Source organism: Thalia democratica, chromosome 4 (assembly GCF_965202585.1).
Source record: "Thalia democratica chromosome 4, ktThaDemo2.hap1.1, whole genome shotgun sequence".
Taxonomy (NCBI): Eukaryota; Metazoa; Chordata; class Thaliacea; order Salpida; family Salpidae; genus Thalia; species Thalia democratica.
This window is the reverse complement of record NC_139168.1, coordinates 72,326,894-72,346,853: the sequence shown is the minus strand read 5'-3', so window position 1 is coordinate 72,346,853 and position 19,960 is coordinate 72,326,894. Positions and strand designations below refer to the sequence as shown.

The 19,960-nt window shown below is 24.9% G+C and overlaps 1 protein-coding gene across 1 annotated transcript in view; it reads right to left on the bottom strand.

Annotated features, from left to right (window-relative positions):
* LOC145833631 (agrin-like) overlaps positions 1-18,321 on the bottom strand; it is a 40,751-nt gene extending 22,430 nt beyond the window's left edge. The window contains exons 1-14 of the mRNA XM_082940778.1: positions 18,057-18,321; positions 17,523-17,651; positions 17,049-17,169; positions 10,037-10,072; positions 9,248-9,466; positions 8,655-8,735; positions 6,886-7,050; positions 5,236-5,416; positions 4,808-4,872; positions 4,460-4,548; positions 3,779-3,864; positions 1,693-1,871; positions 1,089-1,328; positions 694-766 (exon numbers count right to left, since the gene is read on the bottom strand). Of these exons, the coding sequence (XP_082796904.1) occupies positions 694-766; positions 1,089-1,328; positions 1,693-1,871; positions 3,779-3,864; positions 4,460-4,548; positions 4,808-4,872; positions 5,236-5,416; positions 6,886-7,050; positions 8,655-8,735; positions 9,248-9,466; positions 10,037-10,072; positions 17,049-17,169; positions 17,523-17,651; positions 18,057-18,290 (1,898 nt within the window). The 5' untranslated portion in view covers positions 18,291-18,321. The remainder of the gene's footprint in view (positions 1-693; positions 767-1,088; positions 1,329-1,692; positions 1,872-3,778; positions 3,865-4,459; positions 4,549-4,807; positions 4,873-5,235; positions 5,417-6,885; positions 7,051-8,654; positions 8,736-9,247; positions 9,467-10,036; positions 10,073-17,048; positions 17,170-17,522; positions 17,652-18,056) is intronic.
* Positions 18,322-19,960: the final 1,639 nt, after the last annotated feature.

The following is a 19,960-nucleotide window of genomic DNA, read 5'->3' as shown; positions in this document are numbered from 1 at the left end:
TTTTCAACATAACACAAGTTCTAAAAACAAACCTTAAATTAACTTCGTCGAAGTTTAAACAGATTAAAACTATGATGTTCAAATAAACAAAATAAAACACTTAAAATGCAATAAACAATAAAAGTCTGAGTGACCTGTTTTTATTTAAAACTTAAGTTTTACTCTAACACTTTTAACTGTCACATTGAACTACAGCGCACGAGTTTAATTGAAATATATAAGGTTAAAGGTCGCAGCATAGTAAAAGCATAAATGCATTGAAATACTTAACTGCAATTTCAAAGTTATTTTGACAACTATGCTAATAAAGGTCGGTTTTATTAAACAGTTATGAAGTAAAAGCATTTCCTCGAAAGCTATAATTACTATTTGTCATTGTTCAACTAATTGATTATAAAACTTTTTTTCTTCAAATACCGGTACATTAAAGCAATTCAAAGTATATAATTTGATGCTTATTTACCAAAATTAGGTAAAACAATAGTTGAAAAAACTAATAAATGATGAAGTACATAACACATAGGAAATATAGCATTATCATAGTCTAGAAGTTTAGATTTGTAGTATTTCTTTAATCAAAAATTCATATATTGTTGTATACGCTTTGTTAACCATATACACTCTTTTTGAACAAAAATTTCCAAACTTTTATCATTCAAATCTAAGTAACTATTATTTAACTTAATGACAAACCTGTAAGTTTTAGTGTCGCTTCCACACACTGGACTATTTTCATCATTGCAGCTGAATTCGCATTTATTTGTTTCTGTGTTTGATTATAGTTTTTATTTAACTTTAGTAACAACTTAAGATAAATCTAATAGAAAAAAAAAATTAAACTTAAAAATGTTTTTTTTTGTTAAATAAACACCTTAAATAAAAAAATTTGGGTGCTTTACTTATCAACAAAATCTAGTTGAGCTAAACTTTACTATTAAACAACTAAAAAAAACGAAGTTATATTGTTTATGTTAAACTCATTCAACCCTTGTTTTTTAAGTGCATATATAAAACGCTATAGAGAACCTTAATCAAAGTAAATACCAATATTTACACTAACTAATAACCGATTTTTGTTCTTAACTTACCTTCAACATCGAAGCAGGGCTCTGCAAAAATAAACTTGTCATCAGAATTACATATTTCCCGCCTCAAATCGACTTTGTTGACGAAAGTGGCTTTTTCCAGTTTGGAGCATTTCGGGTCGTACTTGATCCTGTCAGGGTCCTGTATTGCGTCACAGGTACACGTGGGAATCATCTCCCCAAAGTCGGTTGTGAATATTTGGCACTTTGAGTGCTTCTCACACTGTATGTCGAGACATGTGTCTGTTGAAAATAGTAAAGTATTATTTGTCATTCATAAACTTAAAATTTAATAAAAAACTAAGCGTTTTATTAGAAATTATTTTGTTGAATATAGCTAAAGTAAAAACTTTAAGAAGTTTTAAAGTTTCATAAATTTTTTTATTATACTTAAATAATTTTGTCATTTTAAAAAAGTCTCTAAGCAATTTTTACAATCCGAATAGACTTTTTAGAACCGTTTGCTTTTCTGATAAAAGAAATAATTTAGGGCTACAAATCACCTTAAAAATGTTTACTTTTTAGTTTAATACTACATTTAAACTACTTATTTAAGCAAAAAAATCTATAGATGGAATCGTATTTAAAATAATAATAAAAATCTCACCATCAACGAAGAAGTTGTACAAGTTGGTTTCTATACCAACAAACTGTACATTCATCTTCCTAGCAACTGTAACCAGGGCCCCGTTGCTAGGGTCAAACAGTCGTTGGTAGGCCCACTTGTAGCTGTCTTCTGGTAACCAGGTTTCAGTGATCGGAACCATAGATGTCGTTACGGAAGCTCTGTAAAAAATAAATCGTTTAAAATGTAAAGTTCGATTTAAAAAGTATTAAATAAATATTCATAAAAAATGTATGGTGTAATCAGAAAAAAAGATCATGAAACTTATTATTAAATATAAATAAATATTAGTTTGACAATTTAAAAAATCTCAAAGTTGTTCACCGAACCCTGATTAATTTTAACTTGTGTGTGTTCCACTATTTAAAAACCATTCAAAAACAACAAATCACTATAACAAAGTTTGACTTAAAACATACATTGTGCACTCGAAATAATTTGTATATTTGTAAATTATCCAAAAAGAAATAAATAAACGGCGATAGGTTTATTGAACGATAAACGTAAATGTTAAGCATCAATTATGCATGTTTATTACACAATAATCTACCAACGCTAGCCAAGCGTGAACTGTTTATGTTGTTGAATGTCAGTTATCTGTGTTTATATAACAAATTTTTATATAAATATTTAAAGAAAAAGATCTTAAGTACTGGTTTTTCGTAAATCAATTTGTTTATTACTGGACTGTTTAAAATAAAAAAATATTTATAAATTAAACAGGTTGTGGAAATATGAAAATTTTTATTTTTATTTCGTCAGACTTTAAATTCATATCTCGTATAAAAATCAATACTAACTTAATCTTAAACATGAATTATGTATTTTTAGTTCATAACTACATTTAACGTTAGTAGTGCGTGAATATCAATTTAATTAAACATAAAAATCAACAAACTGTTTTTACTGGTCTGGTACTAACAGCGCGTGAGCAGCTTTTTTATTTTCATTCAATATATTCTAGCTGTGTTTACACGTCAAATTACATTGTAAAATAATATTAACCACGTTTTCCCATGAAATTAAGCATATTAGAAAGTTTATTGTAAATAAACACTAGTATAATAGTCCGTGAAATTAAATTAGTTTGACATTTATGTTACAAAACTTTAATCTACTTCAATATTTTGTTTTGTTAACAATCTTATGTTAAACTTGAAAACTTAGTTACTCAATTATTCTTAAGGTTAAAATGTTATCTACGATTAGTGCATTTGATAGTCATTTATTTTTGTTTAAGTGTCTTACTGATATTTTAATGTAATTTTATTCAAATTTATATTAGAATTTTACAACTAAATTCAATGAATTTTGTACTAGTAATATCATTTTTTTACTTGATTATGAGCCTGGCCTTTAACGAACGTACTTTAAAATAAAAAGGTTTAACTTCATTGAATTGATTAATATAAGGTTAGGTGGGTAGTTTTTTTCAAAAAGTATATTTTAAACTTTATCAAAAGTGATGTTTAAGTTCATAATAAAACCTATCTTGCTAATATAACGTACTAAATATATATTTTTAAACACTTTTTGAATGTAACAACAATACTTGATTGAATATTACAGCTGTGTTTTTGTGTAATAAATCATGTAGAACAATATAATTGCAATATAAAAGAAATAAATTACAACGTACATTATGTTTGGCTGACGTTGTTTATGTACAACATATATTCTTTCATGTACGCACATGGTTTTATATATTTTTAATTGATTGCTTTAAAAGTAGGTCAATTTTTAGTAGGCTATTTGGAAAGCATACATGTGTATTTTTTTAATGATTAAGGCTTTTAGCAATCTTTCGATAATAAATCTTAACAAATAAAATATTAAGTAATGCCAGTCTTTTTTACAGACGATTTAAATTTATTGAAAAAAAATTCAGTATTTTTTAAGTCATTTTTATATGTATTACAAAATTTGTTCAGTTGAATTCAATAAATACTAAGTTAGCTATGTTTTGGTGAAAAAGCCAATTTTTGAAAAATCTAACAAAATGCAACTTGATAGAAAAATTTCAAATTATAGCTTTCGGAACATAAACATAGTTCTAAAAAAAACTAACTTGAAGTGAAACACAGTTTTGTCCATTACATGTTCGATATGGAAATCTTTAATTGCTTCATCTTTTTTATTAGACATTATGAGTTCCTGAAATACATTATTCTATGTAACTCTATGTTAACTATTATCAAAAAATTGGAAAATTGCTTTTTGTTAGGCTATTACTTCATAAGAAAAAAAACATAAAACACTCAGTAAAATTATTAATAATTAAGTTATACGATACTCTAAGCTTTCTAGAAAACACTTAGTAATAAAAAAGCAGTAACATGAGAGCTTTTAATTTACAACTATTGTTAAACTAACAACCGAAAGCAATAAAACTGGTAATAAAAGGTCAAACTTTTAAAAGCCATGTAAAATAAACCATTGCCTATCAAACAAAAAACAGTAATAAAAGTTATAAAACTCTTGTCAAAGTTGACATTTTTAAAAAACGATAAGCTAAGAATGATTAATTATAAATTTCACAATAAGATATACATGATAACTTATTGTCAAGATTAAATCGATAGTAAAAATTAAAGATTAATTATAACTGTGTTAAAGTTTGTAATAAATAATTTGTACATTAAGCAAGTACTCAAAACACTCTAAGTTTGTTTTTTATTTCACTGTAATTGTCATGCAGTTATTATAACTTATTGTAATTTATCTTAAACAATTTACACTTAAAATTTACTTTGTTTGCTTGGTCGGAGAATATTTTAACGAAGTTTTCAAATTCTTCATCATCTTTTATTTTGAAGGTTCCATACAAAAATGTTGTCGCTGTATAAACAGTTTATAAAGTTAAAAGTTGTTTTAGCATTTATGATTTTAGCATGTGGTATTTCTAAAACGTTTATAAATTTAAAACCATTTTAAAAAAATCTTTTGCTACCATTATTTTTATACAAAATAAATCAGAACTATATGTATTTTATATTATTTGTCTGAAAAATTTGTTTAATGTTTTGTCTTAAACTCGTCAAATTAACTAGCTTTTGAAAAAGTTATTTTAATGTACATGTTTTTAAAGGTAACTAACATTTTGTAAGTTCGCAAGCTTTCTTGGATATTGCTTTTATTTCTGTACCGGTTTTACAAGCAACCCTGTGAAGTACATTAACTTAAATGTTTATCAATGGTATAAGTAAAAAGTTTAGTTTTTTAATGGCTAAACTTTAAAGTTAGATGGTTTTTCTTTTAAGAAGTTAACATAATGAGAAATTTCTCTTTAAGATAAGTAATACTTTGTCTGTACTTTTATTGTTTTCAAAAGCAATTTGTTATCAAACTTTAAAGAAACTTAAAAAAACAGTTTTATAAAAACCATATTAAACATATCTTTAACATCATTTAGTCTAGTTTGAACAATAAGTTGTAGAAAAAAAAATATTCTGGTATATGATTTAAACTATACAATAATTATAGGAAAAGTAAAATTTTAAAGAATTTACAACAAATATATCAAACTTTCGCATGGCGCATTCAGATTCATAATTTTTCCCGTCGCTTCCACAAACAATCGTGACGTCGTCACTTGGACACGTGATGTCGCTGCAACAAACTGGGGAATTCCGATCGTCGAAACTGCAAGCACCAGGGCAGGTTCTGACGAACTTATCTATTGTTGAGTTGTACTTCTCACAAGGATCTGTGTAAAAAATAGTTTTATTCATTAAATTGAAATGCTCAAAATAGACGTATACTTTTCAAGTCTACCTAAATTGTTATTACGATGTTACAAATTAATAAAGTCGATTATTAGCGTCATGTGTGACGCTTCACCGTTATACAATATTTAGATTTTAAGATTTGCTAAAAAAACACAGCAAAACAAATTATAAACTTGTAGTGTAGGATTTTCCCTTAATAAATTTAGTTTTTTTAAAGGCTTAATACTTGAAACATATGAGATTTTTGAACTATGATTTTGATTATGAAATTGATTGTTTTTATTTCAATAAGAAAATGCTTTTCATATGTGAAAAAAATTCGAAATAAGTAGTTTAATAATACAAATTTTTTGATCTGAACTATTTGAAATTCAAAAAACTAAAACACAAAAAAAGGAAATAAAATACTTTCCAGGAACCTTATCGATCAGACTTAAAATATTTTCTACCACCCAAAAGTTTCTTTTTAAAGTTAACAAGGCCTTTCAGTTTTCTCAAGATTACATAGACGGCTATTTACAAGTACTTTGAATTCCATAAATTTCTGTACTCACGTGAAAGCCTGAGGTTCATTATTACGTTGTTGTTTGAAACAAGTTTATATAGCTGAGTACTATTTGTACTTTTTTTTGATACTTTTATAAGTTTAAATAATTTTGTGATAACTCTTTATATAGGATCATAGTAAGTTTTACTGCTTTATTTTATAATTAGCTTCAGTAATATGCCGTAAAATTTATGTTTCACACTAAAAATATTTGATAAAAATAGAACTTTCCCATATTTAAATGTTTTATCTTCATAGTTTATGGCTTAAGAAAATTAATTTTAATTAAAAAGTTACAACTTCATTTGTGTTTCACGTTTTGCTTTTAGAAGTATTAAAATTGAGAATATGCAAAAAATATTTTTTTCAAGTTTTTTGACTAATAGCCTTCGAACTTAACTTAGTTACATAACTATAAACCAAATTTAATAAAACTAAAGTGTGTAAACCACGAATTTATAAGTTCAAACAAGAGAACCTTTAAAGGTTAAGTTCACGAATAAAATTAAATTAGATTAATAATTATACGAAATCTAAACTGTTTAAATTTGTTTTAAACTACAATGAAAACTTTGCAGTCAAACTTAAATCATGTTACACCATCTACTAACGTACTCACATATAATCACTTTTTGTTGCCAGATTAAAGTATTAAAGCTTAATTCTCAGTGTCTACTATGTTTGATTATTAAAATTGTTCAAAAAATTTTTGTATTATTAATTAACAATAAATACTAAAACAATAAAAATTCTAATTATAGGCAAAATAATGTACTTAAAATATTATTGCTAAGAACTAATCACTTTTGTCAATCAAAATTTTTGTTTTTATTTATCTACTTTGTATTTAAAAAAAGAAAAGAAAATACCTAAAATGTATTTATATCTTTAACAACCAACCACAAGCCGAGTTTCTGATGACGTCAACATTTGTTCCCGCCAAACAAGATTCACGCTCCAATGTACATTTGTTCTTGTAACTTCTACCGTCGCTTCCGCAAACCACAGCAATCTGTTCCTCTTCACAGCATCCGCACGGAGAGTCACATGTTTCAATAGAAGTACCTAAGCGTTAAAATTTCGTTTGCTTTTAAAGAAGTACCTAAGCGTTAAAATTTTGTTTGCTTGTAAAGAAGTACCTAAGCGTTAAAATATTCGTACTTTTGACTAGAAGTATATAAGCGGTAAAATGTTTACACAGAACTACATAAGCGTTATATTGCTAAATGTTTGTGAAGAATCAAGTAAGCGATATGATGTCTAGTCTAATTAAATTAAACTTTGTTATGGTAATTGCTTTTTTTGCAAAAAAAATTTCAAGTTTTTCATGTAGCTAAAACTATCTCGTAAAAGCGTTTAGCTATTTTTCTATTATATTAATGATCCTAACTATTTACTTGAACTTCATTGCATTTAATGTGTTATTAAAAAAATTATAAGCATTTATTACGACGTAAGGTGAAATAAGGTTATGTACATTTTAATTTAAATAAAAGTTTAAATTGCTTTCTAACAACAAATTTAGTAAAATTTGTTTTCAATATAAACTCAGTATATTTTTGTTTTTTTCGTTTTATGATTTTATATCAAGTAAAACTTTAATATGTAAGTGAGAAATTTAGGTCTTTAAAAAAAATAGCAACATAACCGTTTTAAAAATGTATAAATTTATGTTTTCTTAAATTTATTGCATTTCACGTTAATACTCGTAAAATGTGAACAAATATTTAAAACTAATAAGCCTGTATCTATTAAATGTTGAAAGTTAATTAGTTTCTTTAGAGGTTTAAAAAAAGTGAAAACATTATTCAAAGTTTTAAACAATTAATCTTAATTGAACTTATAATAGTTTAAGGTTAAGTTTAAAAATGTTTGCACAGAGTATGCTACAGTAAAACCACACAAATGAAATGTCAAAGTGTGGAATGTAATAAAACGAAACACCGCATTTATAGGTGATAGAAATATGTGTATTGTCATGCAAATTGTTACACACCGGTGTACGTTACATTGTGACGTAATAAACACTCTGCTAAGATTGCAGCAATTTTATTGTGACGTCAAAATGTTAGGCTTAGGTTGCAGCATTGTTAGTAACATAGAAGCAATGAGGTGTGAAAATATAGTTTATGAGTTTTACAGGTACCTTAAACACTTGTTAACAGATTTAAATGCAAAAGGTGTTGATCTTCTATTTAAAGGTGTTAAAAATGTTGTATGTGATAGACATTTGATAACAATATTGTTAATAATGGCTCCTGACGGCTAAATTAAAGCTAGCTATGCAAGTTATGTTGTGTTTTCTTTAGACTTATAAGACACATAAGCAAACTAAATCACTAATTAAAAATTAGTACTTGATGGCATGAACAGTTTTATTTTTAAAAGTGTTCAAGCATTTTTAAAGCTGCACTGTTGCTACTTTTTAAAGCTGTTGTAAGTTGTTACATTAGTCAAGTTAAAGAAGCGTTAACTTTTTAAATATTTGCTTTGATGCTAATGGAATTTTTTAATTTTTAACTAACAGTTAGTAAACTATTGTTGAGCTCAGAAAATTCTAAAAAGCTCCAATCAAAACATTTTAAGAATTAAGATATTTCCGTATGTAGATACTTTTCTGGAAACTACAAAGTAAAGTTATAACTATTTCTTTTTGCACTAAAACTTACTAGCACTGGTCGTAGTAGCTACAGTTGTAGCTTTTGATGACGTAATAAGGGTTGACAGAAGTGGGTATGTTGACAAATTTCCTGTGAATAAATTAAAACATGTGTGTATACAGCAAGCAAACACTCAAGCAAGCAGCAATTAATAATAAAAAACATTTGTGTTTGTATTAAGTATTATATGTGAAACTTGTGTAATCTAAAAACCTATCAAAAACTATAAAAGCATCTAAATTAAAGTTTAAACTTCAAGACTTAAAAAAGAAACACTTTATGTTAAACAATTTATCCAAAAAAATAAATATATTAAACATTTAGTAGTTGTCAAACACATAAACAGGTTAGCTTAAACTTCACAAAAAATAAAAAAGCATCAACGTTAAAATGCAGTGCATCGTTGGATAAGTTTAGGTATATAGTAGAATTAAAGATTTTATAAGAATTTACTATACAGTGTAAAACATGTTAAATTTTTAGTGGATTTTTTTTAACTTTTGTTTACTTAATCAGTGTGAAAATGATTACAACATAAAAAACTGGATAACTAATGAAAAATCACAAACGATTACACACATAACGAAATAATAACTACTTACTGCAAAAGTTTTCGTCAACTTGTTTTATTCTTATCTGTTTCAGGCACTGGGCTTGCTTCATGTGGCACTCTGAATCGTACTTCACTCCGTCGGAACCGCATAATGACGTCATAGTTTGTAACGTAGTATCACATGACGTAACGGGGCAGACGCAGGTAGGGATTTTGTTGGTTGCTAGACAACGCGACCCGTAACCGCATAGAACGTCCAAACACGGATCTGAAAAGAAGAAATTACTATAGCTTTAGTATTATGTACGAGAAAAGTTTTAATTTTTTAATCTAATATGTTTTAAGATGAACTTATAAAATAATAATTGGTTATTTCAGTTATTCACAATGATTAACTTTGGTAGCTTAGGTTTGTTTAATAGATTAATTATTTTCTTAAAAACAAAGTGTTTATTATAAGTTTTAGGTTTATTAAAGCTTTAAAATATATTAACGATTTAGTTTTAAAACATCGAAACAGTAAATAGATAAAGCCTAACAATTAATAAAAATATTATTTTAAAGTAATTTATTTTAAGTTTAGTATGTGCTTTACTGCTTACACTGTTATAAATCATTTATGTTTGATAATAAACAGACTTCTAGGTCAAACGCTTGAAACTTTTTAGTTATAGATTAAGTATGGGATAATAAAGCAGTATAGTCAAAAAATACAATAAATCAAAAATAATTACTTGTTTTGTTTATTAATAAATACTTTAGTATCTACTTTTTTTCGTAAACGATATTTTCACTTTGAATAGCGATGTTTAAAAACTTTTTTTTAAATTTGACTAACCTACAGGCTTCTTAGGTCTTTCCTTCACATCTTTGCCTAAAACATTTATAGCTTATTGAAATTAATTAGATGGTTCTATTTTTTTAATCTTATTCTCATCATTAATACTAACATTGTTGTACTATAATGAAAAACTTCCTAGGTATAAGTTTGATAAAAATATATTATTTAGATCTCTGTTAAACATTAAAAATCTCCTAAAAAAACTAATTTATGTTTAGATGTATTATATGATTTTATTATTTATAAATTTGTTCACTATACAAAAGTTCTGATTTTTAATATACTAAACGTATCATCAAGTTAACTATCTTACAAAAAAACAACAATGAGTAAGCTTAAAGTAAAATTAAAGTGTTAATATCAAGTTGACGTTATTAAGTTTAGTCAAAAATTTTTTTGACAACATCTAATTTGTCTTGCAAATTTAAAATTTTTAACTGCATTGAAAACAAATTAGAAATTAAGTTATTTTTCCAGTTATATTGCAAAAAACTCACTCCTAAACATTTAGTTTAAAAAATTACATAAGCTTTTTTTAAGAAACAGTATAAGAAACAACGGAAAGTTAATAACAAACCGCTTTGGTTAACAATTTTTAAATTAAATTATTGCAACAATTTTGTATAACCGCTTTTTATGTAAAAATTAAATCGATTGAAATTAGTGGCTTGTTGCGGGCAAAACTTTGATTTTTAAACATAAACATCCGATTTAGTGGTAAGCCGTATTTTAATAACAACTTAAATAAAACAATTGATTGAAGATATAAAAACAAAATATTGTTGTTTAGGGCGTGACCATGATTAATTTGATATTTTAAATGATTAAATTGAGTAATTCAATAATGCTTTTACGAATGTTTTTGATATGATTGTTTTTTACTAGGTCTCAACGGAATTCCAATATTTGTACAATGAACAGATAAAAGAATTATTTTAAGTTGAAATCAGTTAAGCATTTGTCACATGAAACTTCGAGAATTTTTGTAAAAGAAAAATCACTATTTTACAAAAAAAAGCTTTTTAAAATAAGCAAGTTATATTTTAGGAAAAGCATTGTTGTTTTTATATATTTGTTAACCAATAAAAACCACAAACTTTAACAACAAAAACAGCTTTTTGTAGTTGATTATTTGAAAAAATCTTTTAGAATATAATTATTCAATAAACTCCTTACTATTAAAAACATAATTATTTTATTTAATGTTCATAGAAAGTAACTTCACAAAAAAAATTGCAATAAAAGAAAGCTTGAAGTTTCAAAGCTTTTGCTTAAAAAATTTATTGCACTACCATTAAATTTACTATTTATCAGCAAAAACTTAAAAGTTTTCTAGTATTGCAAATTGTTCTAAGAGAAAATGCTTTTCTTTGAAGTATAATAATTAACTACTACAAAGTGATTTAGTTTTTTTTAAAATTTACATTATGTCTGGTAATATTATGCTGTTTACACGCAATATAGTGATAAAACAGCGATTTAGTAAAAAGTTTGCAGTAAAATGATGTAATAAAAGCCCTTTTTGTAGTACTCCAGTACAAATGCATACAAGTATTTGATTATGTATCGAGTAAGCTTTTTCTTATCAGTTTTTTGCGATAAAATTTGCTTAAGTTAGTTTTCGTTTTAAAATGAACAGTAGAAGTTAAATTTTATTCGAAAAAAGAAATTTTTAATACAAAAGCTAATAGTTTTTTTGTTGAATTGTTTTTCACAAAGCTTACTCAAGCTAGAATCATAAAGAAAAGTTGTCAAAAACTTTATAGTTTAGTCAGACTTAGTTTAACATTAAGTATAAAAAAATAAACCAACTGTCGAACCTATGTATTTTACGTGCTAATTTAATAAAAACATGTGAATTTTCACACTGCTTAATTGCATTTAAGCTTCACATAATTACCGTGCTACTCAGTTTAATTTAATTAGTCCCGCCTTTTATTAATGTACATTACAGACCGGTGCTTTTAAGAGCTAAATTAGTTGAGAGTAATTTTTACTTCTAAGTTTGTGAAAAATATAGAAGTTCAAGTTAAAAACACTAGTTCAAAACATAATAAAAAAAAAGGTCTTATCAATAGTAATAAAGTTTATTTATTTATTGTAATATATCCAAACATTGTTCAGTGAAGTATATATTCGTAAAAAAATAAGTTATTTAGAGTTACACAGTCATAAGTATTTGAAGTCACAAAATCTATTTAAACTGTATACTTGGATTTTTTGTTACAACGCCTGTATGTTTCGCCCTGGTACATTGCAGTATATGCGTTCTCTCAAACATAATATTTAAAATATTTCATGAAAGACTCAAAGGAATATTTTGGCACGCGTCTTAGAAGATTAGTCACAACTTTAAATGACATAAATGACCACACTTCAAACATAAATTTCACCAGAGTGCTTCTGTATAACCACTTAATAGAAAACTGCCTTCAAAGCAATTCAGTTAATATTAATTAAAATAAACGTATTTAAAACTTAATCTTTATCTTACGCATTTATTTCTTTTTAATATTTAAACATTTTATCAAAAGTTTGAACTAAAATTACTTTATACATGCTAATAAAATACTTTTTATAAGACTTTATAACTATTTTGACATTTTTTATGTTTCAGATAAAAACTAATAACTAAATTTATTTTAATAATGATTTCTAATTGTAACTAATTACAATTTAAACTTCAATTAATAGTCATTTTAAAGATGATATAGTGTTTTAAAAATTTTAATCTGTTTAAATAGTAATAAAAATCATTTAGATTTTAGAATCAAAATTTTGTTAATAAATTTATTAATGGTGATGTAAAGTACAGATAGAAGTGCAATTTAGAGTAAAAATTTAAATTATTTTTAAATAACTAAAATAATTCACCAATTTTTAATTTTTCATAAACATACATTTGTTAAATTAATTTATATAAAACTCCTCAAATATAAAACACATATGTAATATATTAAGTTTACCCTACTTATTAAACACACATAATACGTAATTATTTGAGGTATAAACTTTTTGAAGATCATATTTTTTTCTGTTACAAAACTTTTACACTGTTAATTAATAAATTTTAAACTTATTTTAGAATAACCTTTTAGCTTATATTAGCATATACTAGCACACATATAAGAACAGTCAAGTAAATACGATAATCAGCAAATACCGTATTTAACAAAATTTTCTAAGTTGTATATTCATTTAACATAAAAGCCATTATTAAAATTTTTGTTTAAACTTTGGTATTTCAATTTTAAGTTCGTAGTCAATTAGGATAGTTTTAATTTGAAAAACCTTGTAAAGTAGCTTAGTTGTTTTTAAAATAAAAGGAAGTTTTTAAGTATAAGTTAGTTTAGTCTATAATTGAAGGGGATTTGTCAGACAAATTGGTTAAAGCTTTTATCTTCAAAACGGTTTGTCATTCTTATTGGAACATTAAACATAATTGACATGTTTACTTACATTTCAAACGGCTAATAATTTGATTCGTAAACGATAATGTTTGTAAACTATGGAGGTCAGAATTTAATGTTACTTACATTCCGAAGCACTTAACAAAGCAACAACGATTAATTAACTTTGAAAAGTTAAGCTTTTTTTTAACCAAAATTATTTATACCTAAATAAGATTTTTTTTTGTTTTTATACATTTAGCAAACATATTGAATGTTATATTCTTAGGAAACTATTGTTAAAAACTGATTTGTATCGTTAACTTGGAGGCCTGAAATTTATTTTTACTTTTATTTAGAAGGTTAAGGAAAAAGTATTAGGTCACTTGAAAAGTTTAAGGTTTCATTTTAATTAAAATATTTAAGTTTAAATAAAAGTATAGCTTGTAAAAATTTTTTACACGTTAAAACTTATTTTTTACAGGAACTTTTTTAAGGACTTTATCTTAACACATATAAACTTAATAATTCATATCTAGTAAGCGTAAAATTCTTTAGGATATATACAAAATAATATACCTATTTATAAATCCATTTTATAAATATTCACTACAGTTATCTTAAAATTTGGGATATAAAAGGAAATAGGATTTATACAATAACTTAATGATAATCCAATATGCTTAAGTCTAATAAACAAATTTCAACTATAAAACCACAAGTTGTACAGGAAAAATAAATTTGTTGTCATAATGTTTTTTTTTTATTTCTCAGGTAAAAGTGTTTCACAAATGATTTGTTTCGAAAAACAATTACTCCTTATGTTTTAGTAGAATATTAAAGTTTTGAGTTCAGGACATCATATACAAACTTGTTAAATTCTTAAGTTTTAAGCACAAAAAATACAAGTGAAAAATGTTCTTGTTGGAATTTTTATTATGGTCGATATTCAGTAAATAAATTAATTTAATGCACGGGCTTATAGTAATACTTTACACAATATTTCCTTTTAAGCTTTTTAACACAATGCGAAAAAACATAATAATTCAAGTTGATAACAGGTTAGGTCCATATAACACAGCTGTTGAAACGAAACTTAAGTATTCTAAATATTTTGAAAGTCTATTGTTCAAACTTTAATACAATTTAAATTTTGCATCTTTTAACACGTTTTTGTCTTCAAACCTATTCTTTACTAAATTTAAATAGTCTTTGTCATACAGTAGCTTAAGACATGCTATGTGATTGATGAATGTTACATTTATCTTATATGTACTTAATTGTTGTTACAATTTTTTATACCAAGGCATTCAAACTAAAAGTTATAACTAACATATGTCGGCTTATAAAAAAAATAGTTTTATGTACTATTTGAATTTAATACTTTAGCTAGTTTGAATGTCATGTACGTTTTCAAACGTATTATATAAAATTAAAGCCTACTGCCCATTATATTTACTTTGTAGTTTTAATTTTTATAATATTTTTGAAATATTTAGTAATAACATAATTATATAGAATTATATTATAGAATATTATAGTTATAGAATATCATTTGAACCACATTTAGCTATACTGTAAACTTAATCACAAAGATAATTTACCTTTTTATAAGGTTATTAGTCAAAGTCTTTATAAAATTACAATCAGAGTTTTAACATTACTTAAAGATTCAAGTTTAATATTAAATGCATAAATATCATAAACTTATTGTTTAAGTTTAACTAACTAATAATCATAGTTAAAATATTTAAGATTTTCCGAAAAGGCGATTCAAGCAAGTAAAACAGTTTAAAAATTGAAATTAATCAAATAAAATTTTAAAAAGCACCGTTTCATAAGTAGTTTATGAATTTACAGTTATTCTAGTGTATAACAATTTTTTAATTGATTTTACTAAACCCTATTGTCCAACTAACATTTATGTGCTTTAACTAACTTAAATTTATTAAACAAATAAAGACGCTTATTAAGAAATAAGCATTTCAAGCAAAGTTTAAGCTTGTCATTCAGATAGAATAGCGTTCAAAAGAGATAATCTTTACCAAATAACTTGAGTAAGTACGTCTGTCAAAACATACTTAAAACTAAGTTCTCTTGATTTATTATTTTAATAGGAAATCTACTTGACATGGATTTATTTTAATAAGCTTATACAGAAAAGTTTTTAAAAAGCTAAATGACAAGAGAACTAAATAACTAAAACTGAATTTCAACTAATTAAAAATGTTTTAAGCTAGTTTTTTTATCATATTAGCTTTATTTTAAGGTTGGTCTGTATTAACAGAAAGTATCTAAGTATTTTTTTACCATCGAATGAATAACTAAGGAAATTAAAATTAAGTTGGTAAAACTTTAAAACTAAAAGATGTTAAGTTGGCAAAGATAAAAAAATCTCATTCATTGTGCTAGATACATAACAAAAAACAAAAACTTTACTTTTTCAAAATTACTTTTAAGGTTTTAGAGAAAACTAATTTTATAGATACCTTATATAACAAGCTAAACCAGCTTTGTTCAACTAAAAATGTTATCTAAACTGCCTAGCTTCTAGAACTAATTTGCAATTAGAAGTTTAGCGGTTGAACTTGTCAAAAAAAGACAGTTATTATTTTTTTTTACTAAGTGTGTGGTCTTACATAATTAAATGCAAATGATAAATAACTTATTTATTTCAGCTTATTAACACTTTGCGATAATTTATTAGGTAAATACATTTTATTTTTAGTAGTTAATTGTAGTGTATAACAAACAGGGTTTCATATTTAAGGTTATTAACTGTTTTGATTTTTACTTTGTAAAAGACGGAGTCTTAAATATTTTAAATAATATTATCAGTCATTTGTTTTAAACAAAAACTTTAACAGTAATTAAAAACCGTAAGGCAAACAAAATACTCCAATTATCTTTTATAAAGCATTTTTTATAAATTATAAAATAAAGGTAATAAATTCAGTATGCTGACGTCACGCAAATTTTTTTCAAAAAAAAAAAGACAATCTGCACAATGTAGCAGAAAGTATCAAAGATGTCACCAACAATTTTATCATGAAATTATGTCAAACTCCAAACAATACAGAAAACAGTAACAACTTTAAATTGACGCCTGCTAACAAGATTGTTCATCGTTTTCTTATTTGCAGCAACACAACATGTTATTAGGTAAAGTTGGCGCGAAAATCTTGCTTTGTGACGTCACTAACACCGGAAACCAGCAGACAACAAGGACACGCGTGCGTGACAAAATGAAAACATTAGATTGTTATCATTTGTATCATAATATGTATTTTCAAGTTCAAGCCAAATAAGTTCAAAAAAGCTCAGCCGGAAATTGTGAACAAGTTATGATGAGATTATAATAATATTAAAAAAATATTTTTTAAATATAGATTATAATATTGTAAGAAATTATACTTTTTCGCCTCTTAAGGGTATGGATAAATAATAATATATTATATTATATATAATGGATATATTATATAATATGTTATGTATTCTAAAAGTTACCAATTCTTACATGGATATTTATTTAACTAAAAGTTAAGTTGCTATTATTACCGGTAATTAAATTAAATAGTTATTTCTTAATTTGTTTTAAAATACATATCAAATAAATAAACCTGCAACTAAGTTGTCAACATCTTGTATATTTTCAATTGTAATGTGCACTGGTGATTGAGTCAAAACTAGTTTGTTGTTGAATATTTTCATAAAAAATAATTTAGTGTCTCCTTTTGTCACCTGTTAGTTTATTGTAGTTACAATTATGTTAAAAATTTTGGAGTGTGATAATGCCTATTTGTTTAATAAAACAATGAATAATGTTCAATAAGCTTTTTGGTTTAACTACTATTGTAGTAAAAACTAAAAAGAAAAATATTTTTACGAATAACGGATACAATAAAATGTTTATTTGTAACCTTTGAGATTAAGCTTAGATCTCAAAAGATATCACTGTTGAAATAATTTTAAATTTAATATCTTCGAGAAAGTAATCTGTTTTACTTTATTGTAACAAATTTAATTGTTAAAATAAACTACTTTGTACCTTAATAATTTAATTACATTAGGAAGATTTTTTTTTCTGAACTAACATTTGAGTTGCAAAATTTTTTGCTTCCAAAACCGTCAACTTCTACACTTATTGTCGGAAGAAACACCAATTCTTCCTCATACGTTGTAATGTTTTGAAGTCTGTCCTCCCCTTTTAACACCCGCCATACCTTAATTAGTAACGTCAATCAAAATATTTCATAAAAAATAATGAAAAAAGCAGCTGTCTAAATTAACTTATATACACTTTATATTTTAGCATTTGTATAGCTAACCACAGTTTCAGTTAATTATCAATAATTCATATCTTGTGAACTATCTATGTGTTATCTCGTGTTATGATATTTTGTACTAAGCGATTTCCTAAGTAGTTATGTAACAAATTGTATAGTGTTGATAATAAAGATTGAACCTACACTTTTATACATAATAGTTTTAGTAGTTACATAAGTTTAAAAATATAACTTAGTTACCATAGAAAGCAATAAAAACTATAAAATTGTACATTAAAGTAACTTTGAGATTTCAAAGATTCTTAATACATGCAAAAATAAAACTTAATAGATTCTACAAACCTGTAAATTACACGAATATGGTTTAGCCCTTAACTCCTTACAGTTTTTAACAGTTGCTGACAGTATCACTTGACCTTCTGAGACTTTTTCATGAAGAGCCGTCTCTTTACAATTATTTGTTTCTAGTTTGAACATTACAGCTCGTTTTGAATAGGACTTTGCAAAAGTTGAAATTATTTGTGACGTAAGAAAAATAGTCAATAATGTATAAATTTTACTGATTGGTTTCGTCATATTTTTGTTTTTGTGTTAAGAGCTAATGAATTTTTTCTCCAATATTATGTGTATGTTCGGTTTTTTATTTAATTTACAGTTTGTTCATTATTAATCTGGTAATCAGTTACAATAACCTTTTGTTAGACAGTATAATTTTTACTTTAACTAAAACTAAATTTTACTATGTATACCAAGCAAAAATTCAAAATATACTTATGTATAAACTGATAATACTGTTTAACTTATAGAATAGTTAAACTTTAACTGGATATTACTATCGAAAAAGAGCACACATTTAAAAACCATAAAATGCTCAATTTAACAGTTAAAAGTAAAGTTTGGTTAAAAAGAATTTAAAAGTGTTAACGAAATCTGAGAGCTTAACTAAGCTATCAGCTATTGAACTAGGAATTTAAACTTCGCTAATTGAAAAGGTTGCGCAAGTGGAATTCTAACAATTACACTTTGATTAATTCTAGACAAACAACTTTGAATTCGGATAATAAATCTCAAGTCTATGTAGTTAAATATGGTTTAAAATCAAGTAACCATTTTAAATATTTTTTTAATTGATTACTAGACTGTAATTTTTTTGTTTAAATCTAGGACAACAATTTGTGAATAAAAAAATATTTACAAGTAATAATAACATTAGTTAAAAAAATTAAGCATAATAGTCTTTATAATATATTTTTGAAATGAAAAAATACTTTTTTTAACAAAATATGTTTTGTTTACATTTTTTAGAAAATAGACAATGTAGAATATCTTTCTCTAACAATATTATTAAAGCTGAACTAGTTTAAGCAAATCGAAACTTAAGTATTATTTATGTTTAATTACAAAAGCTAAATCAAAAAACTTCATTAAAGACATTCATCATTTTTATTTTAGGTTAAACAGGAACTTAATAGTTTATAACAAAAATAAAAGCTACAATTTTTTTAAATACAAAATAAATACAACCTCTTTTTTTCTCTTTGATATTATCGAAGTTTGTTTATGATAAAAAAGCAAGTTTAAAACGTAAACAAAATTTTACAAAAATAGGATACGAATAAGTTTACTTAACAAAAACCGCGTCTATTACCTCTAGGGCGGCTTACTCAAACATAAACATAAACACGCTTTTTATGAATGAAAAGTTATCATAATTACCAGTTAGAGTAATTAACTTTCTTATTAAAAAAAACTGAAACATTGTTTGTAATTAAAAAATGTTGGCTTAATCATTTAGTAATGTTTTTTAAGTATACACTGTCAGTTCTTTAAGTTATATAAACATGAAATTTTTAGCTGTTTTTAAGCTCAAATTAAATTAAATTAGTTATTTTATTGATATTGTTTGTAACTAAAAAACTCAAACTACCTCTATTAACATGTAACAATATAATAGCTTAAAGTTAACAAAAACTTTTTTCTGTAAAATTGTTTTAAATAAACTTCTGAAAAAACTGATACTATAGTAATAAAACTGTAACTTTTTAAACTTGCAAAAAAAAACAAAACAATGTACAACTATATAATAAAGAGTTAATAGAACATTTATTAAAAAAAAATATAATCTAAAAGTAGTTTTAAAAAGGTATAAAAGTTCTCGAAATAAACTTCTGGAAAAACTAAGCCTTAGTACAAGAGCTGAAACAAAACGGATAAATAACAAAGTAAGAAACGAAATAATAAATTCT